Source organism: Halichoeres trimaculatus, unplaced genomic scaffold (assembly GCF_033239565.1).
Source record: "Halichoeres trimaculatus isolate MK-OKI-2021-1 unplaced genomic scaffold, fHalTri1.1 fHalTri1_scaffold_1, whole genome shotgun sequence".
Classification (NCBI taxonomy): domain Eukaryota; kingdom Metazoa; phylum Chordata; class Actinopteri; order Labriformes; family Labridae; genus Halichoeres; species Halichoeres trimaculatus.
This window is the reverse complement of record NW_027437179.1, coordinates 25,308,762-25,335,939: the sequence shown is the minus strand read 5'-3', so window position 1 is coordinate 25,335,939 and position 27,178 is coordinate 25,308,762. Positions and strand designations below refer to the sequence as shown.

The 27,178-nt window shown below is 40.4% G+C and overlaps 1 protein-coding gene across 5 annotated transcripts; it reads left to right on the top strand.

The window, feature by feature from the left end:
* Positions 1–423: 423 nt before the first annotated feature.
* On the top strand, positions 424–27,017 carry ampd2a (adenosine monophosphate deaminase 2a). Of its 5 annotated transcripts, none has more exons than XM_074669623.1 (19): positions 424–530; positions 935–1,003; positions 17,648–17,778; positions 18,094–18,224; positions 18,674–18,742; positions 19,397–19,508; positions 19,627–19,813; positions 19,903–20,044; positions 20,128–20,217; positions 20,304–20,433; positions 20,530–20,724; positions 21,017–21,148; positions 21,232–21,395; positions 21,547–21,673; positions 21,762–21,925; positions 22,020–22,140; positions 23,389–23,562; positions 23,694–23,804; positions 23,951–27,017. In XM_074669623.1, the coding sequence occupies exons 2-19, from the start codon at positions 994–996 to the stop codon at positions 24,164–24,166; spliced, it is 2,406 nt and encodes an 801-aa protein (XP_074525724.1). In that variant the 5' UTR covers positions 424–530; positions 935–993; the 3' UTR covers positions 24,167–27,017. The 5 variants fall into 5 exon arrangements, with proteins under 5 accessions (XP_074525724.1, XP_074525733.1, XP_074525714.1 ...); XM_074669632.1 differs by lacking the exon at positions 424–530 and adding an exon at positions 616–692; XM_074669613.1 differs by lacking the exons at positions 424–530; positions 935–1,003 and adding an exon at positions 3,917–4,364.
* The last annotated feature ends 161 nt before the right edge of the window (positions 27,018–27,178 follow it).

Genomic DNA, 27,178 nt, shown 5'->3' with positions numbered 1-27,178 from the left:
GTATGTGCCATAGGGATGATCATCTGCAGTGGTGAAGGACATGAAGAGAGGGTCTTTTCCCTCAGAGACAGACCTGAGAAAAAGAAAAAAACAGAAAAATATTTAGTTAGTCTACCACCAACTTTAAAGAATAAGAATGTAATGATGCAGATGATGATGTGCTCTTACACATCAGGGGGGTTGCTTTTAAAGAGAAACTAACTTCAGACTTTCAAAGGCACTTTAACTTGAGTTTTGATGGGCACTGTTGTTTAATTGTACGGTGTATTGGCCATTATGATGTTACAAATATCCACACAATTGCACATTGTAATGTTACTGTCTCTCGCATGCAAAGAAACACATTACAACAGATCTGTTGTAGTCATATGATTAGGGATCCCAGTAATGTAAATTTACTCCGACCTTTGAACCACAGCAGGCAAAGCGGGCGGTTCCTTTAAGGTAAAATGTCGTCCTTCTTTTAAGGAAACAGCATCGACACTGGGCGAAAAAAACTAACTGTCAAGCTAAGTTGAAGCAAACTACAGGTAACTATTTGTGGACATTACCGTGGACAATAAAATTTATGTAGCATATGTGTAAACTAACCGTTATTTGTCATTACGCACGAGACGTAGCTGTACGTCAACGGCTTCCTTCTCAAACGTCGCACATGCGAGGAAGATTTAAATTGTCAGCCGTAACACTTGGTAATAAAAATCACGACTAACTCTTGGTGAACTATTTGAAGTATTACTTGTCAGACAGGGTTATTGGGCGTGTTAAGTAAATTAACCTCGGTTCCAGTGAACTTTGTAGTTATTTCAATGAGATGTGTCCAAAGGGTACCTAAAATCGGACAACATGCTAATCGGCTCGCTAACATGAAACATACCCGACATGCTTGTGAAATACATACTTGACATTTTTCCTTTTTTTCCCTCCCCTGTAGGATAGCCTACTCGCTGCTTCCTGCCTCCTTGTGCTTCTGCTCCTAGCACACCCCTAACTATGTCAGGTGGTAAGTAAACAAGCCACAGGGACACAATGCAAACATTTGTAAACTTTAACATTCATCCAGACTAAAGATGCATGAAACAGACTTTTTGCTTAGAGGGTGTGAAACCACCAGCTTCACCCCATCTGCTAAATCTTGTATGAATTTAATGTCAGTCACCCAAAGGTCTTATTGGGGCACTTAGGTGGCCTCTCATCAACCAAAGTGGCTTGTGCATCTGCTGACACAGGCTTTATAAGTAGGTGAGTGTAGCAGAAGGCAAATGCAGCCCAAAGTGTGTTTATTCCTAAGAGGAGTTCTAATTAGTTAAACACACTGTGCTCTTCATTTAACTGACCATTGGCTTGTACAAGTGGCAACTTCTTCTGTTTAAAAATGATAATGAATCATAGAGTAAATTAGTTTTATTTCCAGAGTTAGGCTGCTTGTATTTAAAGACTCACCAGGACTTTGGATATCAGTCTGCAAGCATACTCCTGTACAAGCCACACTGACCAAGATAAGTGAATGCTCATTCTTTTAAAGATAGACTATTGTTGCCTTTATGTTCCATGATGCATTGTTGTATCCCTTTGCTTTGTTGACTATATATCAAGATTAAGAATAATTTTGTTTCCTGTAAAAGCCTCATTCTCAGGGGTTTCAATTTTCCCTTTGCTGCGTATTTCTGTTGTTAGTTTGACTTAAAAGCAGTCAAAATCAAAGCAGCCAATTAATTTCTGTGCCATTCACTTTGTAAAATGACAACACTACTATCTGCAGAAGAACAGATATCTTTCCCCCTTTTGCATAACTTAAGTCACAGAATCGCCTGAGAGTCTTAAAGCTGTGATTTCAATAAAATACCTCTGGTTTTTAAAGACATTAAAGATTACATGAAGAGAAACGATAAATACATTGTTCTCTGAAAGATTATACAGACAGAGACAGGGAGAACACTGCTTTCTTTTTTGTGTGCATGGCCTCAGCAAAAACAAAGTGCTAAATTCCACAAGCTTTGCTCTGAATGACGGGGAAAAAAATCGCCCTGCAGCCAGTGTATGCAGAGTAGTCTCATTTTTAGCTTGTACAGACAGAAAGCTTAACCAAGCACTAAGAAAGCAAGCAAAGGAATGATCTAAGTTATCTGTCTGACATAACCCGCTCCTGTTTACAGGTAAGACTTTTATGTAAGTGCGTGGTTGGAGTAGAAAGTAGTTCTTAATAACAAAATTCATTGAGATCTTTGTTTTAGTCTTCTAATTTTTAGCCTGTGCTGTTACTGCATCAGTTGTTGAGCGACAGCTCACTCAAAACTGGGTCACATTTTTTGAGAGGGCTAGGTTGCTCGTTAAGAAAGATTTAAATTTAACAAAGAGATTTGTTGACTTCCAACTCCAAGGAGTAACAAAGCCCTATATATGGTTGGGGCAAAGAAAATTTAATTCTAACTTAAGAATGAATGGGCCAAAGATTAGGTTATCACTGTACAGTTAAGTGTTTCAGAAATCTCTCTGTTTTGTTTGATGGTAGAGGAAAATACAGCAATTTTGATGGTTGATTGGGTTTATCCTCATTGGTAATGCCTGTGATAGGCCTGTATGTAACAGTTTTAGGTTATGATTGGGTTATTGCAGTTTTAATTGCTTACATCCTAGGGTATTTGAGAAAAATGTTTTGATTAGAATATAGGATGATAAGAGGGTGACAAAGTTCTTATGTATTTAGACAGCAGCAACAGGATGTCAAGCTGTCCTCATGCCTGTATATTTCTATAAAAAAAACAGTTATTTGAAGGAAAAAAAAGTAGAATTTGAAACGTATTTTCATGCCCTGGTAAAAAAAATCTTGACACAGATTTAAATGCAGTTCCAGCATAAACCATTGCATGCAGGAGAAAATATTTTTTTAATAGCTGCACACTGCAGTGACCACAATGGCCCAGGGGGTTTAGTGTATTTGTTTACTTAAACAAAAAATGCTTTACCTCTTTTAAAGCTACCTAACTCTATCCTTGCTGTCAGGTTAAATAATCTGTAGTTGCTTCAACATCAATATGTTCAGGAATGACAAATGTGCATAAAAAATTCTGACCACTAGATGGGTCTCTTTACTCTTACTTTGTTGCTCCTGTGCTCTGACTGCTTTTCAAGCTCAAACATTTGAAAGCCCAGTGATACACCAAAAATCTGTTTGGGCAATACACAGGAAATGTGCTTGTAATCATGTCAATATTAACTGTATCATTACTTTTTTGTATGGTTGTGTTTTAGTGTAAAGAACGTTGACCATAATTCCATCAATAACAAGAACTTTCAAAGAGGCTAAAAGTTCTGTATCATGACGTGTCATGATCAGTGACGAGTGCACCTGCAGCACACAGTGTTAATAAAGTGGCTGAATAGTTAAGTGTTGACAAAGAAATAAAGAGCTGTTAACAGCTTTATTAGATTTATTTACTAATGATTTTCTTTTTTTGGTGGCTTGTGTAGTTATGTAATAAATGCTCAACCACAGGGAGGATATCAGAGAAAGTTGTTCACATACTTGTCGGGTAGCATTACCCGTCTTGCTTGGCATTGGTTGCCACTATTTATAATACATCATGTCAGGCGGGCCTGTGCTGCTGGTGTTTCGCCTCCCTTCAGATTTTTCCACCAAAGCAGATTGAGAGTTCACTAGTCAGCTTACACACTAAGCTGCTTCATCCACTCTGCTCGTTCTCTATTCTCTGACTTTTGTTTTGTTTCTCTCCGTTTGTTTCGACCCTCAGTTTTTTTCTTTTCTCTGTTGAGTTTACTCTATTGGGATATCTGATTGCTATTTTTAGCAAGTGGAAAAACTTTTGTCCTTCACTCACCTTGGCACTCAGCTGCTGGTGTGTATTCGGCTTCTGGGCTTGCTGGCTGTCATGCTAGCTCCACACTTTGATCTGCAATGCCCTCCTCTGTGGCTGTTTTCTCCTGCGTTGGCTACAGGAAGCTTTTCCTCTGGTTGCTAGGGCAACCAAGGAGGATGGCCCCCAGCTCGAGCCGGGGAAGCCTTGGGCTGCGTTTCAGCTCGTCTCTTTGCAGCGCGCCTGCTGACCTGCTGCGGGCTGGGAGGAGGAGCCAACTCTGCAGAGGAGCTTCTCCTGGCCCAGTATGGGTCCTGCCGCCCCGCTGCTCCAGCGTAAGACAGAGCTCCTCCAGCTTTAGAGCCAGGAATCCTCTCTCCCTCTGCTGGCCACTGCATGGCTCTGACTTGCTCTGCTCTAGTAGTAACAGGAGCACAGGCAGCAAGATGTCATCCTCTACCTCCTCCTCCAGCAGCGATGGACAAGGGAAGCCTAAGCCTAAATCCCCGTTTCGCAAGAGGGGCAGCCTGCAGAGCACCACCAGCCCTGGTGAGTGTGGGGAGAGGGGGTCCCATAGAGAGATGGAGTGAAGTCTCTCCTGCGCTGTGTATGTGTGGAAGGAAAATAGCACAGATGTTTCTGTAGCGGCATATAAGAATTTATGCAACTCTCCAGTTTGATGCAGCTGGAGTTTGTTGTATTAATTTATGTTGTTGGGATGTTGCTAAGATGTGTTTGATGCTTTGGGTGATTTGATGCTTTTAGCTTGAAATTGCTTTGAGACCTGCAACAGAATTCACTGCAAAGACTCTTTTTACTCATGCAGAACTGCAGCAGTCAGTCTATTTATAAACATATATGTTTGTGAATCATTTTATTGTTTAAAGGATGAAATATTCAAAATATGGACAAAATGATCGTGTAAGAGACACTACTGTTACTGAAGTGAATAAATACAATATGAAATGTTGTATCACAGTAGAAGTAAAGTAGATAAACAGGTTTGACCATAACTTTACTGTTTTTACTGTTCTGGTGTGCAGGCCAAGTAATAACTCATCTTCTACTGTTGACGTAGGTTGCCTCTACCTTAATCAGCCAGTTTGCCTTCTCAACCTAATGCACCAAGAGTTCATCACAAGTCTACTGCCCATCCCATTTCATCTGCTGGGAGAGACAGTGATGTGGGACTTTTTCATTTAATCTCTACACCCATTGGGGGGAGGCAGTCACCCTAACAAGCAAACACTAGAATTATAATTCACCACTTCTCTCTGAAATATTCAGAATTGTGCCTTACTTGTCCTAAATTTCTGGCTAAAAATCAAACCAAAGGGCGTTTGAAAAAAAAAAAAAAAGCTGAACTTTGTTGCTTGGAACTTAGTGTCTTGCAATGATGATGTATTGAATAATAACATTGAACTGTTCATTCACAACATATACAGGGACCTTTGTCGCTTGTTGGTCTTTTTTTATTCCATTATTATACTCCAAGTTTTTTTCAACTTGTCTACGGAGTAAGTCTATAAAAGTTTGACCAGTCATTTTTGTTGGTAAAAGAATTAAATTCCCACATCCACTTAATTCAAAGCTAATTCCTGTGTGTGCCACAGCTTTCAGTCAGTCAGTGAAATGTAACAGCAGAGCACAGACTCTGGCTGTTTGGAGGGATGCAGCAGCAGATCTTAAGCAGTAACTCACGTTGACACACACTGCCGTATTTGCTGAGGAGGCCCTGTCTTTGCTGCAGTAATAAATAAGTTAGAGGTCTCTCCATCCATGCAGTCATTTAAATCCTCTCAATTAGCTGCTTGGCTGCACCCTCTGCACTCCCAGGCTGTCATAAGAGCCACATGTAGGCCACCTATTCCAGAACTTCCATCTGAAAACACCAGTTTGTTAGTCTTCTCTATGAAAATTAGCTGCTGTTGAGAAATCTTCGGAAGCTCCAGCCTGAGCAGCTGGTGTTTTTATTTACGTCATGAAGTAAAGCCTTTTCTCCTTTACTATGTGGAACCACCCTAAAATGGCTTCAGTTCTTGGACTTCTCTTTCAAGTCTCTTTGGGTTTTCCTCTGATAAATTCTTATCTCAAGCTCATTGAAAGTGTTTTCTGTGTCAGTGTTGATATGCCGTTGGACACATTGATTTCTCAGTCAGCTTTCTCATCTGCAGGAATCTGTATCGCCTGCAGGCTGCTCACTCCCACTGGACCTTTATTGCATCACATGAAGCAGAATATGTTATACCCTCTCTTTACAGCCTGAGCTATATGACGTGATGTATTGAGGCTACTGGAGTATCTGCCAGAGAGGTGCAGGGGATTCCTCTCTGTAGCATAACCACTGCTCCTCAGTATTTTGTTGTAATTCGATCTGATGCTTAACTTGATCTTTATGAACTTACAGGCATTTAACAAAAACTGGCTCTTGAACCTTTCATCCGTGGGCTGTCTGGTGGATTCCCTTGATACTCTTTTTATCTTTCAGTTTGAGTTATCACATCAGAAGCATGGCAGTGTGTTCTCGGACTTTGTCATCTTACATGACAGATTTCTGTGCTTTCTTTTAGTACTGGATGCTGTATGTAATAAAAACAGTTCTTGCCTATGATTTGTGGATATTTTACATATGATGTGAACATCTATTAATGTTCCTGATTTCAGTATTTCTGCCACACTAGCATTATTTAATTCTAATTAATGAGTAGCTTTGTTTATTTAGTGTTTGTTGTTGCCTGACATTATTAGGCCCATCCATGAAGGGAAACAAGACTAGAATCACAGTTCTTTATCCATTTCAGGGGATGATATCAGTGCTGTAAACTCTATTTTTCTAGCTTAAAACAATGAAAAGCAGACACTTCAGTTCATCGACTGAACTTGTATGAAACGTACTGATACAGTAAATAGTGGGCAGGTGATTATGCAAAGTCTAAATCTAACAGGGTGAGTAGAAACCATGAGTAGTGATTCTTATCTCATAACCATCTGTTTAAAATAGATAAAACATAAATTTTAATTCTCATTTAACAGCTGTTGTCTGAGTTTTAAATGAATCAACAGACCTGTGACTCACTGTGCATCATGCTGCAGTCAACTGTTACTTTATTCTCTCCTACTCTCAGGCCACCCACTGCTCTGGTTAATTATTGATCAGATATACCGTTCCTGTCATGTCATGACATGTCTCTCTGAGCTTTTCTCATGAACTTCACTTTATTCATTACTTCTTGACATGGCATATCATATGGACTCTGATCTGTTTCACCCATTTAGATCACCATCTACATCTTAAAACTGTGGACTTTAATTTCAACCCACTTCACTCCACCTCCACCTTAAGTCCCTGAGGTAGAAAGAAGCATAGGATAAGCAAACACTGGGAGTCCCTGCACTGCACTATACTGCACTGCATAACCTCACAGCTCTGGGTCTATGTATTGCATATAATTGACTTACAGGACTCCTGCAAAGCTGTAGGATTTTTCTTTCTGTGATACAGAGGAGCACAGCAATGTTGCCCTGCATGAAATAAAGTTTTTCATTGGTCAAAATTTGAAATTATTCTGCTCTGAGACATATTTAGGACTAAGAGCACTCAAAGGGTTTGATGAAATTAATATCTTTTAAGGCACAAAACAGATAATTTGGTTCAACTTCAATAACTTTTGTAAAATGTGACTGGATGTCTAAAACTGCAGCACTACATTTTTCCTCCACAAGAGGGCGTTTCTTGCTCAAAGGGTGTTGCATTCAGGAAGACCATCAGTTTCAAACAAGTGGCTTGTTGTCAGTGTCTGTGGCTTTTCACAGGCCTACATGACTGAGACTGAGGAGCAGTTTACTCTGTGTTTGTGTGGAAAATTCCAGGGCTTTCTTCTGCTATGAATAGCTCAGTTGCTTCCCATGTAGCAGCGGTAGTGTGTGAGTCCTGGAAAAGGGATTTTAGAGAGCTGATGACCAAGGCCATGAAAGCTGAAACACCAACAGGTGGGCCTGTTATTGCTGTGGGCAAGTAGATAACCACAATATCCCTCCTTTTTATCATCACCACAACAAAAAGACACACAGACTCAAATGAGCAGAGAAGCCAGACTCGTCATCGTCCCTTTGGAAGTGTGATTTCTCACTGGGATTATTTGCACAGTGCTTACACACGTGCTGTGATGGGTTGTATTTCATCCCTGAAGTACAGTTAAGCATGCTGCTTTGGTCTGTCTCTGCCCCCAGCATGGCTTCTAATGAAGATACTTTTTTATTTAATCCATTGCAGTGGATCTAGTCAGCTGATGTTCCTGAAACTTTATTGTCCTGTGACCTCCAATGAGTCATTACTCCTTCGCCCACCTTCACCTAGTGATTTCCCAGCCTGTATGCTCCATGCACTCCACACCTACACACTGAAATGATGCATCACAAGAACATACTGTATGTACTCACTTTCTTTAGAGTCTAAAGTTGAATGATCATGACTGTTCTCTGAAATCATTTAATAGCTGAAGACAGATAGTTTGTTAAATTGTTGCATTTACCAACAACTTTAGAGTTTGTTTTAGTCTGCATGGGCAGTTGCTTTGCACAAAGATGAAGAAGATAACATAAATAGCTACACACAGTGAGTCATGCATCAAGACAGATAGTGTACTTAGTGTGTACTTTATCAGGCTTTGAGTGGTAAGTTGAAATAAATTAATGACTTAGCTTTTGACAAATGGCTTCCTACATTATCTGGGGATGACTAAGCTCATTTTGAATCTGTATGAAAATGAAAATACAGTCAAAGTCCAACTCCTATTTGCTTCTCATGTATTGTCCTGAGCCTTTTTACTTGTTCTTGTAGTTTCCATTGTGTGTTTGCACCTGTTGTGTTCCCGTCTAAGTGGTGTACTCCTTTTATGATTTGATATGATTTCTAGTAATTCTGTTGAGTGTTTTTAGGTTATTGACCCCTTTTCAGTTGATTGAGGAAGTGGGTAGACAGTGAGGGCTAGTGCATGTGTTATTGTGACAAACCCACTTAGACTCTTGGCAGTTTTTAAATCTCAGTCACTACAGGTTTCTTTAACAAAAGAAAGTTTAGCATTTTCGTAAAACCCAAGTGAGGGACTTAGAATGGTAAGTGGATCATCTGAGTACTGATTTGTACCTACTATTTTGTTTTCTAAAACATGTAGCAAATGTACAAACTTGTGTTATCAGAAACCACTTGGCTTACACTGTGTCATGAAGCAACTCTCCTGTTGTTGCCTGCAGGTCTGATTCTTCTCACACCTTTGGTCTCAGTGTTTGGGGTATCAGCCCCTTGATGTCTGAGCGGTGCTAAGTAGTGTGCTACATGTTGACAGTGTCAAGTGACACAGGGCTGCTCTATATTCAGATACGGTGAGAGCTGCACTGACAGGGCTCTGGATAATCAGAGGCTGGGATTAACTGCAACTGTTTCTACTCTGGTTTGTGTTCATGAACATACATGTGTATCAGGTGCTTAACAGCTGACTCAACACGAATGCCTACTCGTGTTTTCTTCTGGTAGCACGAGTGAAAAAAAGGTGTGCAGTAACACCACCATGTGCTGTCACTTAGAGTCTGGGGAATAAACAGAACTAATAGCAGAAATGGTCAGGATTGGGTTAGAAATAACATCAAACCCCAGGTAGAGCGTGAAAATGGGATTTAAAGTAATAAACTTATATATATAACTTATAAACTGCATTTTTTTTATTTAAATTGAGGTGCAAACCAGCAATAGCTTGAGTAGCTTCTCATTCCAATCAAGTTTTAAGCAAAAAAAATTGTCATCATTAGCTGGAAACATATTTAGCATAACTTATCTGAAAGAGGATGGGAAGCTCAGCCTGGGAAATTGAATAATTTGCCGTGAGCTATGCAAGTTCATTCCTCTGCAATACGTGACAAATCCCTCCATGAAGTGAAGGATCTTTTAACCTGTTTTAATAAGTTCAGGAATATGAAATACCATCCAGTTCATAGTGAGTTATAAAAGCAGGTTCAGTTATCCGCTGTGCTTTAATTCACTGCCACATACAATTAATTTCATTGTGCAATATATTTTTTTTCTATCAGCAATCATTGTTTCTACAAGTTTCTAAACTTGTTTTTATTTCCACCTCTAAACGGTGCCACTTGTGCAGGGAGTGGGATGAGCCCATGAAGAATTTGCCAAATCTTGTCTGCCACTGCCAAACAGCTTTTCCTGTCATTGACTCCAATTTTGACTTTGATCTGAAGTAGTGTTTTTCTTTGAATTAGATGATTGAAGTCTAAAGAAACATGACATATTGGCAATTTAACAAGTTATTTATTTAACAAACAGGAGCCTCTGTAGCATGTGGCAGAAGCATACACAGTCAACACAGATTGCCTTACTATTTCTGCTAAGTCCAGATAGCCACTGGTTTAATGAGATTATGTTTTTGAAGGATTTCACAGACAATTTTTTAATAGGAGTCTAAAAAGACATGTATATACATGATTTATTCATAGTAACATAACCATTAGACTTTTCAGTCCTCCTTTGGGGCAGAACTTGCCATGCAAGTCGTTTTGGTGAAGCAGGAAGATTTCCCCCACATAATATATGTGACTCTGTGCAACTGTAGGCTACAGCTAACTGACCTCTTTTACCTTTGGCTGTAATTATATAAAAATTTAACCATACATGTTTACCTTTTATCAAAGACTCTTCTATAAATTTTAGTTTTGATGGATTATAACCTTTTTTAGATATGTCTCCAAGCATATGTTTTCTGAACGGTCTGTTGATTTGCTGGGACAAAGTTAGACCTCAGCTGAAGCATAAAAGTGCTGCCCACTCAGTACATAGCAGAAAGGAAAAGGAAACATCGCTGGCCACCACACTCAAAGCAATGACAGTGTTGTGAATGTAGGGCAACTTTTTTGAAACCTGTGGGCGGGTGGTTTGTAGGTGAGGATTGTGGTGAGTGTCTGATATTTTAAGCACAGGATAAAGTTTCTTCAGAAAGCTGTTGAAATAAAAAATGAAGTTTTGGTTTCTGTGCTCTCTTTTACAAACAGCTTGGAATACAGCAGCCTTGTGGTGCATGTCCACTGAGCTCTCCTCATTCCTTGCTGCAAACCTGTTCTTTCCTAGGAACGCAGAAACCAGAGGCACTTTATCTCAGAGCAGTTTGAGCTGCTTCATAGCCACAGATCATCTTGTCAGATTCCTGAGAGCGACAGGCATCCATGAAGTGGTCTGTGTGTCGGACTGGGTTAGTGCACAATATTTGATATGGATACAGAAAGATTAAGGATAGTAGAGCAGAAACTTCCTCTCCATCTTTTGATGTAAGTAACAAACACATCAACGCTGTCACCACAGCTTCCTCTCAGTATTTCCTAGGTGATAGTTTCATACGCGGTCATTTGATGAGAAACTGTGACATAAAAATTCCAGAAACGAAAATCTGGAGTAGTTTGTGTCTGTCAAGCTGTTGTTTGTGTGTTTGTTGTCTTTATTCTTGTTTTGAAAATTCTCGGAGGATCTTTTTTGGAAATGAACTCCAAAATGGAACACAGGTTAAGAGTACTTCTACATCCTAAAAAGCACCAATCAGATGAATGGTACAGACCTGTCCTGTGCCATATCAGCAATCATGTGAGCAAGGGAGGAAACAGCCACTGCTGGGATCATGTGATTAGTAATCAGGATGGCATGCAGCATAAATGAGCTTCTTACATTGTTGCACAATCATATGTGCTCAGTCATACAAACAACATTTAAGTTTAACAGTTTATTTTATGTGACAGGCACCTTCAATTTAATTGTCAAATCTTAGTAGCTGTAGACTAGCTGTCCCAATTTTCAAACAAGTTAGCTCACCATCCTACAAGTTTTGAGCAGCAGCAAAAATAAATGTTTCAAACAAATTGTTGATACTGAGCTTAAAAATAGAAAATCACTAAACTGTAATGATAAGCCTCCAGAATTTATATTTCTCATATTGTTTTAAATGCTTAAATTATTTTTTGGCAGAAAACATTATCCCTCACTTGTCATTTCCTGAAGTCTAGGTGTGACTCATTCAGTGATGCTAAATTCTGGTGCTAACCTTCTTTAGAAAGACCTCTGAGCTGTTACATTTCTCATTAAACTGGTATTTCCACTTGATGGTGGGATGACACAAAGTAATCCTAGCTAGTTTTGTGTCTTTACCATCAATGTCAATGGATTCTTTTTATCACCAGTCTTTTTTATGACTCATGTTCCATTAGGTGTTTCCCCATTGATTTCTTTTCTGCTTTGCTAATTTCCCTATTGCCAGATTTTGTGCCCTTTATCCTTATTTTTCTTTTCTCATTGGATCACACCTGCATCCTGGGCAGTGTTTTTTCATTCATAGCAGAGTTCTGCTATTTAAATGACTAAAAGACAGCAGAAAGTCACAGTCAAATTGTTAACTCTGACAAAGCCTTAAACAACCCATGCTGAGTGTACACGTCTCTGTCATCAGTACATCCTCATACTTCAACTCCTTTTCAGTAAAACTAGCTAGACTACATCACATTGATGTTTTACACAATAGACCCCCTTCGTAATTGGGGGATGCTTTGTTCATTAAATTACTCATAGGACTAAAAGATCCCAATATGAGGAAGTTATTACATGTTGTTTATATTTTTATGTAAAATCGTTTGTTTCTTACACATATTTAAGATTTACAGTCATGGCAGTACTCAAGCAGGGCCCTCATGAATGAGAGGAGGTGGAAAGAGAAAAAGTAGGAGTGGCCAGTGACTCAGGGCCTCCTCCATTTTACAGCACAAAAGGGCTTGAGGTGGTCCACCCTGTTCCCTCCCCCTTTTTTGCCACGTGGTATATTCCAACCCAGTATTTAAATCCGGGAGCTTGAAGACTGTGTTGTTCATGGGCTGAAAACCGGCGTAATCAGGAAGCTGAGAGAGATAGAGGCAGCGAGGGGGAGAAGGAGTCAGAGGAGAGAAGAAAAAGAAAAAGACAGCCTTTACGGTATACTCGAGGCTGCGACAGTTACAACAGGAGGAGCAGAGGAAAAAGAAAAAGAGGATGTTTTTCGTGTGACCCTGCTGTTAGTGTAGCAGAGCGAGTATCCTGTATCTCCCGTCCCTCTGCTGTCATTTGCTCTCTTCCACTGTGCCGGCGGGGGAGGGTACAGCAGCCGTCCCAGGCCTAGATACATGTCCCAGCATCCCTCAAGAGCTCAGACAAGGCCACTGCGACCGTAACGGACACTGAGAACAAGACAAGACAGGGACACAGAGGTACTGTAACCTGACCTAAGTTATAATGGACAGTACCACTAACCATAGAGCCTTATATTGTGGTTTTTGTGGTTGCTAGAAGTTTTAATTGTCAGATGAGGTTCTAGTAAACACAGATGTGTGTGTTTAAATATGCAGACAGAAGGAAGAAATATAGAAATGAATTTAGGAAGCATCAGCAGATGAAAGAGAAATGCATGTCAAACATCTGGTGTGTAGCCATGATGCTGAGAATTACATTCTCCATGTTTTTCACAGTTAATACAGAACCTGGTGGCTGCAGTCAGGGAACATTTGGGGCATCAAGTCCCCGCTGCTGTGTGCTACTTTCTGTGTGATGCAGTAATAATTCCCAGGGTATTAATCGATGAGAGTCCTGACAAAAACAAACCTTGCTACAAGAAGGTGCATTAAATCAGAGGAGGTTTGTAGCACAGGCTGGTGCCAGTAAAGCTGCTGGAAAATTATATGTACCACTCAAGATTACATCTATATTCAGTAGTTATTGGAGAAAACAAATACAGTAACCCATTGTGATCTTAGTTTTGGAAGTCTGCCTAACCTATTTGGTATGGTTGGTGTGATATGATATCAGTGACTTAACTTTGTCACTCTGTCATAGCGATAGAGCTGTCTCATTGTTTGTTTATGCAGACTTAAAGTTATTTTTATTTCACAGCAGGCTGTAATTTTTTTTTCCCGGAGAAAAGCCACAACAGGTAAAAAAAATAGATAAAGCTGCCGGCAGGTATGTCAGCCAGGCAATTGCAAGTGAGTCCAACGTTTGTTTGCACCTAGCCTCCTGGGTACTGATCATGTACTATTTTAGACTAAGACCCAAAGTGGAGGTTTATTCTCATTTGTTGTTGCTAAGAAACATCTGAAGCTCGTGTCATGTGTCTCCTTCCAGGAGATTAAAGTGAAACCTGTAGGAAAAACTGAGGTTTCTTAAAGCTATAGCAACAGTTTGAAAAAATGGCAAGCCTGTAAATACTTTTCTTTTTTTTTCTTTATTTTTGTCTGTCTTGCTTTTTAACTTTTAACACTCTCACAATGCCCATCATATGCCATCCAGCCAAGACAAAATGATTGTGCGGGGGTATGTAAATCATAAATGTACAAAACATATGTTTATCTAGTGTCATGAAGTAGGTCAGGGCAATAATTCAATATGATCTTTAACTGACATGCTAAAAAAAAGCACTAAAATGACACCTGCACTGCAAAACTTTTGGTAAGGAGGCCAACACTGGCATGTGCACCACCCGGTAACACTAAGTCTGATAATTAGTTGTGGCAATTACACTGAAAGTACAGGACACACCTTCTGCTGTCACATTGGGCACACAGGAGAGTAGAGGACGAACAGGTGTTGTTTGCCTAACACAGTTAATTTCACCATCATCTGTGGGAAAATAGACACACCTGTAAAAATTATTGCCACATGAAAGACACCTGCTTGTGATTATTGGCTCCTTGTCACAAAGATGAGTAAAAGAATAAAGAAAGACCTCAAAGCATTATTCATTGTGAACAATCAGGTCAATATGTTTAATATGATCAATGTAATGACTAGATGTTTGAGGAAAATTGGGTTATCAATGCAAATGTGGATTTGCTGGGATGATGCTTATAATATTGAATTCAGTTAAAGGGAATGTAGAAATCAAACTGGGTGAAACCTGACTGTTTATCTCTACAGTGGGAGCTAATTCTTTCACTCCTACAGGCATCAGGAAGTTTGGGGCTTATGGTACTTGAAGTTTATTGCAAATGAAAAGATAGAAGTAGACCCAATTATGTACTTAGATTATTATGATAAAAGAATATGTGAACACAGAGGCTGTTTTATTTCTCTTCATGGCTACTTGAAGTGGTCCCTGGCTGTTTTTTTCAGGAGGGATGGAGGGGTGTAAGACAGGCTGTGAAGAATGGTATTGATCCTCACAGAGCAGCAGAGGCAGCTCCACACATTTAGTACGCAGGTTCAAAGAACATGTGGGAAGTGTTCGTGGGCAGTGTGCAGACACAGGTCTGAAAGATGTGAGAGAAAGCTTTTTCATTAAGCTCTCTGGTCAAAGACATTAACTTACAAACACTACATAAAGATGTGAGGCTTGTGGAATTTTATTTTATGCACAGGAAACAACATTTAGTCAGGGATTCACAGCTTGCCTCTGTTTTCAAACATCCCCTGATGCAATCTGGATATGTGCTTTCATTTCGGTTTGAAAAAAAAATGAGGTTAAGTGTTTGTGTCAAGGCTACCCAAACAACCAAAATAGAAGAGAGAGGTGTTATTGTTAGCCCTGTGTTGATCCTCACTTTTTCCTCATATGTGTTGCTCAGATTTATTTTCTCGGAGACCAGCCCACAGTCCAAAGTCTGAAGTTCTTTCTATGGTTAGCCCTAATATCAGAGACCCTTATCTTTATTGTCCCTTACATGACGGATATGATAAGACATGTCAAGACAAATGGCCAGTGTTGTGTTCAGTACACATGTTGTCATGGGTTCCTTTGACTCATCAAACTAAATGTCAGTAATGATTAACTGAAGGCTTTCTCAATTAAAACTTCTTTTTCACACACCCAAAAATAAATGTAGCATAGAGCAGATTTAAAAATAGCTTTTTAGAGTTACGCTTTAGTGCTTTGCTGTATTTGTCGCCCAGTTGTGTGTTGTGTTATGAAAAGTTTCTGCTCCCTACTGTCATGTTGTCACTAATATAAATAAAGATGGGGTGTGATGGATTAGGAGTTAAGCACAGTGGATTATATTGATAGTATACTGTGGAGGACTCTGTTTAACCATGTAAAAACACACATGTCCTACCCACACACGTGTAAACCCCTCATGTAATCTGGCATACATTTGACAGGGTGATGTAACATAACTGCCAGAGGCATGAGTGTCACATTATGAATCACAAATATGACAAAAACATGTCTGACATGGTTTTCAGTTAATATTGAGGTTATGTTTCTAGTAAAGATTCACTCTGTGAATCCTCCTCAGCTGTGTTTATACATCTTATGTTTATATTTGCCTTTAAAAGTTTAGAGTCTGTTCAAACATGTGCATATGATCATTGTCTTTGTTGATGAGTGTAGCTAAAAGTTGTGCGTACAACACTGAAATGTTTTCAGAGTGTCATGCGAGCATTGATAGACTGTGGATAGACACCCTCTGTTTGTTACTGACTGCACAGCCTCGGAGGCAGACAGCAGATGGCACAGACTAATTGTGACAGGCCAGACACAGCACCAATAACACAACAATTACAGAGGAGAGTGGATGCACCACTCCCAAAGCAGTAGGCTTATAACGAGTGGGTGGATCGCTCTGTGTTTGTGTGGCACTTGTAAAAATGTAGCTCTCTCTTAAACTTCTACTCAGGGATGTTTTCATAAAGCACAATCAGTGAGTTTAGCCTTTCTCGGTGTACCTCAGCCTTCTTAGTCTTATCTCTGGGATTGTATTTGGTTTAACCTGGAGTGGAGCTGCTGTCATCTGTTTCCAGCAGCTCTCAAGTGGGGAGGGCCCCTCTGTGTCAGACTCAGGTGTGTGTGTATGCACATACATGACGGTGTGTACATTTGTGTCTGGGAGTTTCAAGTGTGTGCATGCCCGTGTGGGACTGAAGTGACACAGGATCTGCTGAAACAACTGTCTTCCTCTAAGCTGTCCTTTGTTCTTGGACATATATCGAGGATCCTCAGTCTCTGTTACAGGTTGTACCCTCGGCCACTGACACCAGGGCTTTGTATGTAATCATGGTTCATGGTTGTGCCATGTTTGCATGTGTTTGACTTCTGTTGAGTTGCAGCTTATGTCTGCTTTTCTGGTCCTAGAAAAAAAAGGCTGAAAGCAGCTAAGGAAAGGACAAAAGGCTGCTCAGTTGAAGACACTGGTTTTGCAGCAGCAGCTTATTTTTGGTTGTGTGTACTTGCCTGAATTTGTAGTTTCACCTTAAATGAGAGGGTACAAACATTTTTATATCTGAATATACAAGTCTACACTGGAGTACAGTCTCAGCCCAATTCATGTTAAATTATAGTTCTCCCCTCTTGAAACAGCACAGGTTATAATCTTTGGTAAACCAAGTTTAAACCCCTCTCTGTTTTGATGCATTATTGTTCTGCTTTGCTTTGCTTGTTGTTACATATTTGTTCATCTGCGTTGTCAACACAGTGAACTGTGAAACGACAAAGAACTGTGGGGAGACTGACGTCATTTTTGTTGAAACAACTGTTTCCCCAAAGCCCCCAGATGATCCACATCTATCAGAACACCCCTGAGTTCTGTAGATAAGGACTCATGGCTCATGCAGTTGGGTGTATACTAGAAGTGATCGCACATTGTTGAGATATCATGTTGTACTTGTGTCTGGGTGAGGGGTCTTGCTGGGTTGGGTGCATCTCTTACAAGAGTACAGAAAATGATGTGTGTGTTAAGTGCAAGTCAGACAGTATTGTGCTCTGTGTTGCTGGCACAGATTTAAAGACTCTCATAAAACCATGTAATTCTGTAATTTTTAATTCTGACAGATTTAAGCGGTGCATTTGGGCCAAAACCCCTCAAGCCCCAGAGATCCCTCCCAGGGACGCCTGTTTCCATCACACACTACCCCATCGACCTGCGGACATCCATGGAGGAGAAATACAAAGAAATAGCTGAGGTATGGACTCAGGATTAGTTTCTTATTCTTGACAGCCAAAACATTGTGAGCTATATAAAAAAAAAAAATCTAGCGGTATATAAAGAATCAGTTTTGAGCAGCATGCAAAGCTTCTGAAACTTGGGCACCATTTTAAACGATGATTTGATTTATCTATTTATGAAATGATTCATTGGTGACTCTCAGTTTCTAGTATCTTATAAAGATAAAGTCAACAGATTTTTTTCGTTCCTGTCATATATCCAGGAGCATTAGAAATGAACCTGTTTACCTGTTTATGACACTATAAATGTGTCTAACTCATCTTTGCACCAGGAGCTATTCACACGCAGCATGGCAGAGAGCGAGATGCGCAGCGCTCCCTACGAGTTCCCCGAGGACAGCCCCATCGAACAGCTAGAGGAGCGACGGCACCGCCTGGAGAGGCAAATCAGCCAGGACATAAAGTGAGAAAACACAAACACACCAGACAAACAAAGCCAGTTACACACACTCATTAGAATCCCACAGACAGACGCACAGCCCGACCCTACCCCCATTCTCTACACAAAGTCCTGCTTTCTACCAAACACACATGCTTATCAGCTGCCAACATGCCGGTTCATGGGCTAACTAACCCCAGCAATCAGCTTCCCAGGGTGGCTAGCAATGCACACCTGTGCTGGTGTTCTGTTTGGGTGATCAGTCACAAAGTATCAAGACTAATTTTTGTCAGCTTTCTCGACCACTTAACACCGATATGCTTTGGGTATGGATTGATGAGTGTGTGTTCGACAGTGTTTCTGGGCTTGTGCATATATTTGGTCTCTCTCTTTGTGTGCTTAACTTCTCACTACTTGTGATACCCCCACCCTGTCCCCTTGCCCACACTCTACTGTGCTGCTGCTCACCTAAGGCTTGAGCCAGAGATCTTGCTCCGCGCCAAACAGGACTTCATGAAAATCGACAGTGCTGCAGATCTAGAGTGAGTGAGCTTTGCTTCACTTTGTATGTTTGATTTGTGTTTCATAACTTTGTGTTATTTATTATCATTTTGCTTGCTTTTATTCTAGGTAGTTTGCTTGTTAACAGCACATCCTGATATCTTAAAACTTTATCTAAGGTATTTTGGGCTCAGGACTTCTCTACAGAATCACAGGCACCTTTATCAGCCTCTTTAGGATGGAATACATCTTCCCCCTACTGGTGACTTGATGAATAAACACATATGTACCCTTTGTGCTTTGCTTTTCAGTGAGAAGGTCTTAAACTGGCCTTTTTGCACAGTTTACTGAGTTTTACATCACCCTTGTAGTTGGCTAAGTAATAACTCCCTGTTTTCTTTGTAATGAAACTTGAGTTCTGGACATTACAATGTCCTTGTAAATTATAAATATATGTTTTTATAGTTGACATAAGCTCTTGTCTAATTTCTGCTATAAAGAATCACCTTATTCATTATATAAATATAAGAAAAATGATTGGTTTGACTTTTAAAGCTGCCTTGACAGCTTTTAAAAACCCAAAACATCTAGATTACTTTCCCCTTTATTTGAATTTCTACTGCTTCATCTTACTTGACTCTGCCAACCTTTCTCTTGTCTTTAATCCTCTGTCTCTCTCTCTGTACCCTTTTAAGGCTGCTTAAGGAGAAGAGTGTGGACACTGTCGATGATGGCTTGAAGGAGAGAGAAATGCCGATGGAGAAGGAGTACCAGCGGGTCTCGATTTCTGGAGAGGAAAAGTGTGGGGTGAGGATTTTTTTTTCTCATGATCCTGAGTAGTTTCATCTGCATTCTAAATATAATTCCGACATTTTAACCCCGTCCTTTTCAGCTTTTGTAACTCTCTTTGGCCTTCTTTTCTCAGGTGCCCTTCACTGACCTGGTGGATGCTGCAAAGTGTGTGGTGAAAGCTTTATTCATCCGGGAGAAATACATGAACCGATCTATGCAAAGCTTCTGTAAGACCACAGCTCAGGCCCTGATGGAACTTGGGATGAAGCCTCTGGACCTAAGAGTGTACGAAGATATCCCTGAGACGCCCGTAGATGCTGGTAACAGAGACACACACACCTCTCAGCTGTTATAAGTTAGTCTGCATAGATTACATAACCCAATTCCTATCATTTTCCGTTTTCCCCAGATGCCCCTGTCCATCCACCTGTTTCAGAGACACATCCTTACGACAACCTAGACCCCAAGAATATGCCTCCAGACACAGGATACGGTTGCAAGATGGTCGATGGGGTGGTCCATGTCTACACAAAGAAAACCAACATGGATAAGTGTGTGTTTGTACTGGTGCAACAACTGGACAGCAAAAATAAATTCCTTTTGTTTAACCTTTTTGTATGGTTGCCCTTTTTAGGAGTTCAGAACTGGACCTGCCCTATCCGGACCTGAAGGAGTACATCGCTGACATGAATGTCATGATGGCACTCATTATAAATGGGCCAGTGTGAGTGTTTAGTTCATACTGACATACTGAAAGTGTCATGTTTGTATCGCAGTGTTTATTTTAAATGGATTTGTCTGCATTTACAGGAAATCCTTCTGCTACCGCCGCCTGCAGTACCTGAGCTCCAAATTCCAGATGCACATTCTCCTCAATGAGATGAAGGAGTTGGCAGCTCAGAAAAAAGTCCCACACAGAGACTTCTACAATATACGGAAGGCAAGAGTCAACATGACGTGTCCATTTTAATATTTCAATAAAAGTGAGAAGGTTCATATCTTCATGTCTACCTCTTACATATTTTGCCAATTCCAGGTGGACACACACATACATGCATCATCCTGCATGAATCAGAAGCACCTGCTGCGATTCATCAAAAGAGCCATGAAGAAATACCCGGAGGAAATTGTTCACATAGAGCGAGGCCGTGGTCAGACCCTGAGAGATGTGTTTGAGAGCATGAACCTGACGGCGTTTGACCTGAGCGTAGACACTTTGGACGTGCATGCTGTGAGTATTATAAGAGCTTTTAGTGATATTTACAACACATTTGATGGAAATTAGAGCCGTCAAAGATTATGCTTTAACACATTAGCATAAATCATTCTCTAAATGAGACCAGTTATTTGAAATCACTGATGATATGAACAGATGCCACAAATATCGCTTCCATCCATGCACACAGGGGATGCAGAGAGTCTGAGTTAATTACAGACAGTCACACAGTTGATAGAATTTTAAAAATCAATCATTTAACAGCAGAAGAAATTCAAACATTTGACTGATTGTGTTTACTCGTCAGGACCGCAACACGTTCCATCGGTTTGACAAGTTCAACGCCAAGTACAACCCTATCGGAGAATCCATCCTCAGAGAGATCTTCATCAAGACTGACAACCATGTGGAAGGAAAATATTTTGCACACATAATCAAGGTGTGGAATCGTCCATATGCCTCATCTATAAAGGTTGACAGGATACAGAAACTCAAATATTGACATCTCCTTTATTTTCCCAGGAGGTGATGTCTGACCTGGAGGAGAGTAAATATCAGAACTCCGAGCTGCGTCTGTCTATCTACGGTCGCTCTAGAGACGAGTGGGATAAGCTGGCTCAGTGGGCTGTTAAGCATCGAGTGTACTCTGATAACGTGCGCTGGCTCATCCAGGTGCCCCGCCTGTTGTGAGTACTCACCTGCTTGCTCTACCTTGAAACAGAGATGTATATCTCATGTAAAAGCATGTAAACATTGATAAAAGCTTTTTTGGCTTTACAACACCGATATTTTATTGAGCTTGTCAGCATTGAACCTTAATGACACTTACCTCCACAGCGATGTGTACCACACAAAGAAGCAGCTGGCTAATTTCCAGGAGATGTTGGAAAATATCTTCATGCCTCTGTTTGAGGTCTCGATCGACCCACGCAGTCATCCTGAGCTGCACCTCTTCCTGGAGCATGTGAGCATCACTTCCGCATGAATACAAGCTTAACATGCTGTTTCACACTTAAAGGGAGTGTCACCTGATGTATTGTGTTTCTTGTCAGGTGGTGGGCTTTGACAGTGTGGATGATGAGTCGAAGCCTGAGCATCACATCTTCAATTTAGACAGTCCACTGCCAGGCAGCTGGACAGAAGAAGACAACCCTCCTTACTCCTACTACCTCTACTACACTTACGCTAACATGACTGTGCTCAACCACCTGCGGCGGTATGTACCAGCCTGACATGCTAAATTTACAATCCTTCATCACAAACATGTTGTACTTTCCTTTCTAACATTTGAATCCTTTTGCCTAACTCAGGCGACGAGGCTTCCATACTTTTGTGCTTCGACCTCACTGTGGGGAGGCGGGGCCAATCCACCACCTGGTGTCGGGTTTCATGTTATCAGAGAACATCTCCCACGGGCTGCTGCTCAGAAAGGTCAGGACAGAGGAGCCTGTGTTTTTAGAACACTACTGCCAACTTGTCTGTCTCATGATATTTTTTTCGGTTATCATTTTAACAAATGCTACATGTGTGGCTTTTAAAATGTAGTGCAATACCCTGCATGCTATTTATGCTAAATTTACCACATTTTGATTCCTGCCTTTTTTCAGACCTCGTGTCTGTATAACTGAGTGCTGTTTGGCATTAAAAGGATGACCCCATTAACACAATCCAATTTTAGTACAAGTGTACTGAACTGGCCCAATTACAGTTAGTGGAACGGAGAGATGGTAAAAAAAATCTATGCATCCATGAAAGCAAATCACAGTGCTGTCCTTCCAATGAACTAAGTTCAGAGAATTAAATTGCCTTTGACCCAAGCCGTGAATAAAATGATCTTGAAATGACATATCTACTAGGGACGATATGCTATTCTCGCGATTCAATTCTGTTATGATTTTTGGGTTACCAATTTGATTTAAATTGTGATTTTAGTTTGCTTTTTTAACACCAGACTGTGTGAAAAAACTCAAATGATGATGACAATGTCTACAGCAGGGGTCATCACCCTTTTTGAGACCAAGGGCTACCTCACAGGAAATAAGTAGCATGAAGGGTTACTTGTCAGATGAAAACTTTTTGAACAAAATTGCACACATCACTTTTTAGTAACATTAATCATTGTAGAAGTGCTAATACTATTTGAAAAGACTGCTCACAGGTCAGTGTTAATTATTTAAAAAGTATTATTAATGATTCACAGAACATTGATGATAGGAACAAGCTCTGTTGTGACCAGTGCTGTTTTTTGGAACATGCCTCACAGGCACCTTAAGTGATTCTTGCAGCACCACGTTGATGACCCCTGGTCTACAGACTATATCAGGTGCCATATTTTCCCATAAAATGCACATCACGTGAGTCAGAGAAAAACATTTCACCCTCTGCTGGAGAAAACTTTGGAGATAACTTTCTTCCAATCCAGTTTATAAACAAAGACTGAAATGAAGAATTTGAATGAAAAAAAAAAAGTTTTTTTGATGAAGAATCCTGATTTTGATATTGTCAAACAAAAAATCCTGAAAAATTGATTTTTCGATTTTTTCTCCCACCCCTAATATCTACTGTTGTCTTTGCAGAGGTGTGCAAATCACTGCTCCTGGCCTGCTGTATGTTTTGGTTGCCAGTGACAAAGATGAATTCACCTCTGAAGAAACTGATCTCTCACTGTCTCTCCATCAGGCTCCAGTGCTGCAGTATCTCTACTATCTGGCTCAAGTTGGAATCGCCATGTCACCACTGAGTAATAATAGCCTGTTCCTCAGTTACCATCGCAACCCACTGCCAGAGTACCTGTCCAGAGGTCTCATGGTCTCTCTGTCCACTGATGATCCACTACAGTTCCACTTCACCAAGGTCTGTGCGGATCCACACACTGCCATTTTTAACACACACACACACACTCAAAAGAATGATAAGTGGTGGAGCAGAGGTTACATTTCTCTTGGTTTTATGTTTTGTGTGTGTGTATGTTTGTTATGTCCTAGGAGCCTCTGATGGAAGAGTACAGCATTGCCACTCAGGTGTGGAAACTGAGCTCCTGTGACATGTGTGAGCTGTCAAGAAACAGTGTCCTCATGAGTGGGTTTTCACACAAGGTAAATCCATTTTGATGTATTTAACAGGTTTTGTTTAGAATCTACATTATTCTCTATCATGACCCTCCTGTTGTGGGCAGGAACTTTTAGGATTAAAAATACCCCTCATCTGAGCTTTTCTCTCATGTGCTTGATTCTCCTTTCAGGCTAAGAGCTACTGGCTGGGCCCCAGTTATTCCAGAGAGGGCCCCGAGAGCAATGACATCCGTAGAACCAACGTACCAGATATCCGCGTGGCGTACCGCAGTGAGACGCTCTCCGAGGAGCTGCAGCTCATCACTCACGCTGTGCGCACAGATGAGCTGGACATCATAGATGAGGAGGACTCTCTGTCCATGGGCCCGCTTCCTGGAGGTCACTGATGCTACAAACACCCAGACCTGTCCTGTGAATTCACAAGTCCAACTAGCATGACACTGAAGAGACGTGGCATCAGTACAAATGCCACCAACATTCTCTATACTCATTCATACTGACTGCCACTGAAAAGCCACGGATACTAGTCTGACACAGTATGCTTATTCTCCAGCTGCTACGTTTTGTTTTCAGTTTTAGGTTTTAGCAAAGGATTCAAACCCCTCAATGAGTTTTTTTGGTCATTCAAAGACTCTTCTAAACTCACTAGAATTTACAAAGCATGTAGGATCTCTGTAGTTTTACATACTACAGTTCACTACAGGAACATCAACAACCAGCACACCAATGATTGTCATGCTGCTAGATTATATGTAATGCATTTGTCATCTTTATTATTCAAGTTTTCAATGAAGGACCACTGGTTAAATATAATACATATTATTCTGTTTCACCCACCAAACCAACTGTAACAAGTTCCATGTTTTGCATCCCTGTAGTGTAGCTGTAATCTTGGATATAGGAGTCCCAAATGAAGAGGGGACCCCCCCACCAGTGTGAGTGTTGAACTTCAGCAAAGCACTGGTGGTATCTGGTGGTATCTGGTGGGCTGTGTGGCCTCAGATTATAGTTTTTGCCAGATCGCACACTAAGTTGTTCTTCCATGACACAAACTCCAAAGCCTCCCAGTCAGGAGAGACGCAGCATCCTGTGACTGACTGCAAAACATTCCATGAAGCCAACTCTTCAGCTGCAGAGAATGCAGAAAATCAGATGATGGAAGTTATTTTAGGAGAAGTGAAAATGTATTGTAGCTTTTAACCACAGCAGACTTAATGAGGATGGATACAGTCTAATGAACGCCTTCACTGTGACCTTGTTGTAGCCATGAAGACCTGGACCCTCAGCCCTTCCTGAGGACCCTCTTTGACCCATTCCTCCCTCTCTGAAAAACAAAGTCTCTTCTTGTGCATGCCCTGAAGTGTACATAGAAGTATGCACAAAGCCAAGACTTCACAGTGCCTTTTCCTTTCCAGCTTTGGGCACCGCATGCCTAGATTCTGTCTTTACAGGAGGAACGTTGCTTCGTTTCTCTGTCTCTGCTCACATGTGCTTTTTGTTTGCATGCCTGCATGAGTAATGGATGGCGGAGAGAATGATTGTTTACAGTGAGCTGTAATATAAAAGTATCTCCTCTGATTCAGGGCTGCAGATAGGCTTTCAAGTCAGGAATCTGTTACAGCAAACAGATTCAGAGAAACCATGTAGAAATGAAAACCATGCTGGGACATGGTTCAAACTGTTGCATGGTTCTTGAACCAAACATTATTTTTAAATCACGCAAAATGGATAAAAGCTGGGATCATGTTTTATACCGTATGTCATCATGTTATCACGTCCTGCCCCTGCACACGCTTCAACCTCCTACCCAGCTGGAAAACACTGAACGCTTAGACTAAAAAACCTTTCCTTGAATGACCAACTGCAATGTATAACCGTACGTACATGTAGGTTTCTGGACAGTAAGAATAAAAGATGTGTACTTATCTGCAGCAGGAACACAGTAGCTTCTAGGTGTTCAAAGGATGCACTGGAGTTGTGAGCTGAACTTGGTGAAATGTGTGTTGGATTTCATGTACAAAGTATTTTTTTAAAGGTGATATAGAGATAAGAAATTTTATATTCACAGTATATTAATGTTAAAATTTAACAGTCTGATTAGAGTTGTCTTCAAATTAGCTTTTTTTTGATAAAGTTGAATGTTGTCAGCCTTTATAATTTGTTTTCTGGATGCCATGATTATACAGGAGCCATTTTTCCTTACCTTTTCACTTATCCAGGATCGTTTTTTCTTTTTAATATCACGCCACAGCCTTTACCCATGATAGAGAACATGTGAAATAAGCCTTTTTTCCCCATCACATTAGTGGACCTTTTCATGGTTTATAGTAACTATTAAAACACTTATACGTACATTATGTGAATGTAGATTCTGCACTAGCTTGAAACGCATCCATCCACTTAACTTTACTGTATCCATGTCCACTTCATGTTAGTTTTACAATCAGCACAAAGTAGTGCACACACTACGGTGCACCCTACCTCACGAATAATCGCCTCATCAACAGCAGAGTCACAACCAACAATCCTGTTCACTGTTGATTTTTTGATTAAATGTTCTGTCTGTAGAAGAATAAGACAGTATTACATCAACTGACACTTTTTCATTGTGGGGCATTAATGAATATGTAAAGTTATTTTGCTCACAAACAATCCCTAAAGCCCCTATATTTATGTTCATAGATACTAAGAGAAATTATCTACCACTTCGAGAGGCTTGAACCAGCCAGTTCTTGGCCCTTTTATCCTCTGAAACTGTGTAAAAGATGTCCAGGTTGGCACAATTACTATTGAGTTATTTTAGTTAATTTTTATTTCTAATCAAATACTCGATTAATAACCTGCACATGAGAAATAATTCACAACCTAGAGCAGTCAAAATGATTAACCTTAACACAGCATCTGTTAAGATATCATCACAAATAAGTATCCAGTGTTTGATCAGTCATTCAGATGTCTGCTTCTGCTTCACATGTTCACTGTGTATTTCTACTTTACAGTGCACAAATCACAAGTAATCTGATGCCAACAATCGAGATATGTTTGTGTTAGCTGATTTGTTCCCCATTGGTTGTCGCAGTTTCACAACTTTTTGACATTTCTGATTCGTCTCATATAATTTTTAACAATCTGTAGCCATATTATTGCCTGAAATGGATTGCCAGTGTGGAACAGATTCAGATGTTTCTTCTGGATTGACACACCTGTAATGTTTAAACAAAGAAATAAAGCATGATAAATCACTGAACCTCTGTCTGTGAGTCATAGATAACTTTTATTTACAGCGTTCAGAATTATCACAGTGATTTAATCTTGTTACATAATCCGTGTTGTTACACACACTTTTTATCGTGGGAGGAACAACAGAAATAATCCAAATCATCTCTTATGTTCAGCTC